Source organism: Chaetura pelagica, unplaced genomic scaffold (genome assembly GCF_000747805.2).
Source record: "Chaetura pelagica isolate M959 unplaced genomic scaffold, ChaPel_1.0 scaffold737, whole genome shotgun sequence".
NCBI classification, from domain to species: Eukaryota; Metazoa; Chordata; class Aves; order Apodiformes; family Apodidae; genus Chaetura; species Chaetura pelagica.
The window spans coordinates 313,872-317,074 of record NW_009953813.1 but is presented as its reverse complement, the minus strand read 5'-3'; the positions used below and the strand labels follow the sequence as shown (position 1 = coordinate 317,074).

General features: G+C 48.3%; 1 protein-coding gene across 1 annotated transcript in view; it reads left to right on the top strand.

Annotated features, from left to right (window-relative positions):
• Nucleotides 1-3,203, top strand: part of SLCO3A1 (solute carrier organic anion transporter family, member 3A1) — a 134,246-nt gene that overhangs the window by 1,698 nt on the left and 129,345 nt on the right. The window contains exon 2 of the mRNA XM_010001307.1: nucleotides 6-107. Within this exon, the coding sequence (XP_009999609.1) occupies nucleotides 6-107 (102 nt within the window). The remainder of the gene's footprint in view (nucleotides 1-5; nucleotides 108-3,203) is intronic.

Below are 3,203 nucleotides of genomic sequence, written 5' to 3'. Positions count from 1 at the left end.
GGCAGCGGAGGCGGCGGAGGAAGGTCTCCTGCTTCTCCAGCATCCAGCTCTTCCTGGTGTCCGAGTGCGCCCTGATGCTGGCCCAGGGCACGGTGGGAGCCTACCTGGTGAGTGCGAGCCGGCCCCGCAGCCCCCGCGCTACCTGCCCGGCCGGGCTGCCCGGCGGGCGATGCGCCGGGACAAGTGGAAGGGAAGTTTCCTCGCAGCCGGGGCGGCAGCCCCTACCCCCCGGGTGGCTTTTCAAAGGCTTCAGGGCTTAAATGACTCAGCAGTGCTGGGGGTTAGTTACCCTTCTGCCGTCCCTCCCGCCTGCGAGGCGGTAACTTCTGCAGCCGGTCCCCCGGACTCCCGAAACCCCGGTGAACGGGCTTGTCGCTGCTGCTGGTTCCCGAGCTGGCCAGTAAATCGGCTCAAAAACCAGCCTTTCCAGTTTATACTGAATAAATACCAATAAAATCTAGTGGGGCGTTTACTCCGTGCCTCCTGCGTTACTGATTTTCCTCGTGCTGTTCGAGCGCTGCCGCGGGGCTCAAGCACCGCAGCCCCGCAAGTGGCGGTGGCGGGGACAGAGCGCTCAGGATCAGCCCTTGCGCTGGGTCTGCCTTGGGAGACCCGCTGGCAGAGGCAGAACTGTAGTAGAAGAGTTGGGAAGCTGTCCGTCCGGCTCTGCGTGTGCCTTTAAGTGTGCGCCGAGAGAGGCAGCCTGCGAAAATGAAGTGTTGCTCTTCCAGCAGATGTTAAGTGTATAGTTGATTTAAACGTCTCAAAATAGCTTGCTGGATTTGAGAATTATGGTTTCCATGGAAAAGAAATGTATTCATAATCTCTGAGGCTCTTTGAGGCCATATGTGTAAGAGTAAGATCTTTGCATTCTGTTCAGCACTTGGCGTTGCTCCCTCACATGCTCCAACTGCTTATGCAGGTTTGTACTGAGCTTGATCTATTTTTCAAGGTATGTGGCTAAACTAACCATGGTTAATATTCCAAAGATAATATGGAATGGAAATTGGCTGTCCTGTAATAAAACATGTAAGTTTAGTTTGGAATGTATTTGTAATTACAAAGGAAACTACATCCCATCTGTTGAGGTAGATCAAGTAAATCTACATCCAATGTGAGTAGAGGTGGATAGCACTTCATTTGTAGGAGCTAGGCAGGGACATGCTTGTTTTATGTGAGTAACACCTTACTAAGTAAATACACTGATTCGGATGAGCCACTTGCAAAATGAGCTGTCAGTATGAATGGGTGTGGGATAATCCTTCATCAGAGTAATGGCCAAGGAAGGGCCAACTGAGGTGATGTCACCCAGTAGATACCAGTATGCTGGAGATGCATAGATCTGCTAGAGGACTCTGTATTGGCACACTTCACTAGAGTGCCTGAATAGGATCAGCAGTAATAGTCCTTAGCATGGCACTTCCCTCAAACTCCTTTGCACTGCTCTCTCCTTGTCAGTTTAGTATTCCTTCTCCCGTTTTTCCTCACTCTTGTGGCATGCTCTGTTCTGTGCTTGCTCCCTCTCATGCACCTCATTCCCACTGGCTGGAAAAAATCCTGCTGCCATTGTGGTTTCCCAGAGTCCTCACTCCTTCCTCTGTGGGGTTAACTTGACTGAGGTGCTGCTGTCTCTACCCTCTGCCATTCTCCAGGTTTGTGTCCTGACCAGCATGACATGATGTCCCCATGGCCAGTGGGATCCATGCACAGTAACTGAGAACTGGTCGGTGGGCAGAGGGGGGAAAAGAAAGCTAAACTCAAAACAATCCCCAGCATGCATGGGCAGTGGCCCAGCTGCACTGGGCAAGTGTTCCTCCAGTCCCTGTATAATTTCTCTTCTGTCATTGCAAATGCCACACAGCTCTTCATAGCATGAACAGATGCAAATGTGGTATTAACCTTGGAGGGTGAACCTGCAGGGAATCTGCATGAGCGCTCTGCTTACAGGTGTTGTGAGCCAAGAAAGGTGCTTGGTGGAAAGCGTGTAGGACATAATCATTTTTGCAGACCAAGTGTCCCATGGGGCCAAGCATGGTTCTCAGGTGGTGTCTTGGGGGTGAGATCAGAGGAGGCACTGCAGAGTTGCCCAGGTGTAGCTGCAAGTGGATATTCATTTACTTGGGCTCCTGGGATGAGCTGGGCTGTTGGGCTCAGCAGTGGCATGTCAGGCTGCTCCCCAAGGGACAAATTAGCAAGTGAGACAGACAAAGTGGAGAGCAAACAGAAGACACACAAATAGGGAGATGCTGTGGAGGACAGACACAGTGTGTAGTTTTGGGCAGTTGAATAAACTACTAATTTTAGCCTGTCAGCAGTGAGCGAGTACTGTATTCATACTTCTGCTTTGCTTGGCCACATGTGTGACTTTCCCTAGTTATTTGTAACTCAGGAAGAGAAACCTTTTTTTACCTTATACGGCGACAAGTTGGTTTCCTCAGTTTTTGTCTGCCTTCCTCTGCACAGGGAGACCATGAAGGCAAAACCTTAGCTTGTCAAGAAAACAAGGCAGGGGCTTGGCTTCTTAGGAGTGACTGAAGAGCTCGGTTTTGATTTGACTTGGCTTTCATGTCACTACATTTAGAAGTGGGTAATGTTAGAGATGTAAAAACTTCTTTTTTCCCGTGTTCTCTGCACATTAAACTAGCAGTGCCCACTTGAATGTATGTACAAAGTAGACATTCATTCATCATGTGGTTTTGAAGCAAAGATCATTCACTTTTATTTGTTCATAAAACATTGTGCTTGCCAACAGGGCTTTATAAATAATAAATGCTGATAAAAATCTATAAAGTCCGATTCTTTTCCCACAGAACTCAGCAGTGAAAATACCCCAGAATGCCAGCAGTGCATGTCTGTGGTTAATTAGAACAGCATCTCTGAGATTCTTTATGTGAAGTTTTAGGGAGTATTTGATCAATGTCTCATTCCAAAATATTTGTCAATTACTGTGCTTGTTGTTTGCAAAATGCACGTTCCAAAATGACTTGGTGCCATATCCTGCATAGTTTATGCAAATGCAGGCCTGTGCTGCTGCCTTAATTTCTGGGGCTGCTGAATACACCCTATTATTTGCATATTCTTGTAAGGTTTTGTGTATGCATTTATTTGGCTTCATCTAATTACTCCTGCCTGCTTTTTGGAAACTTGAATTTCCCAGCAACTGCAGTGGCAGTGGGGAAAATGCTGCTTGTAGTCTGCAGGCA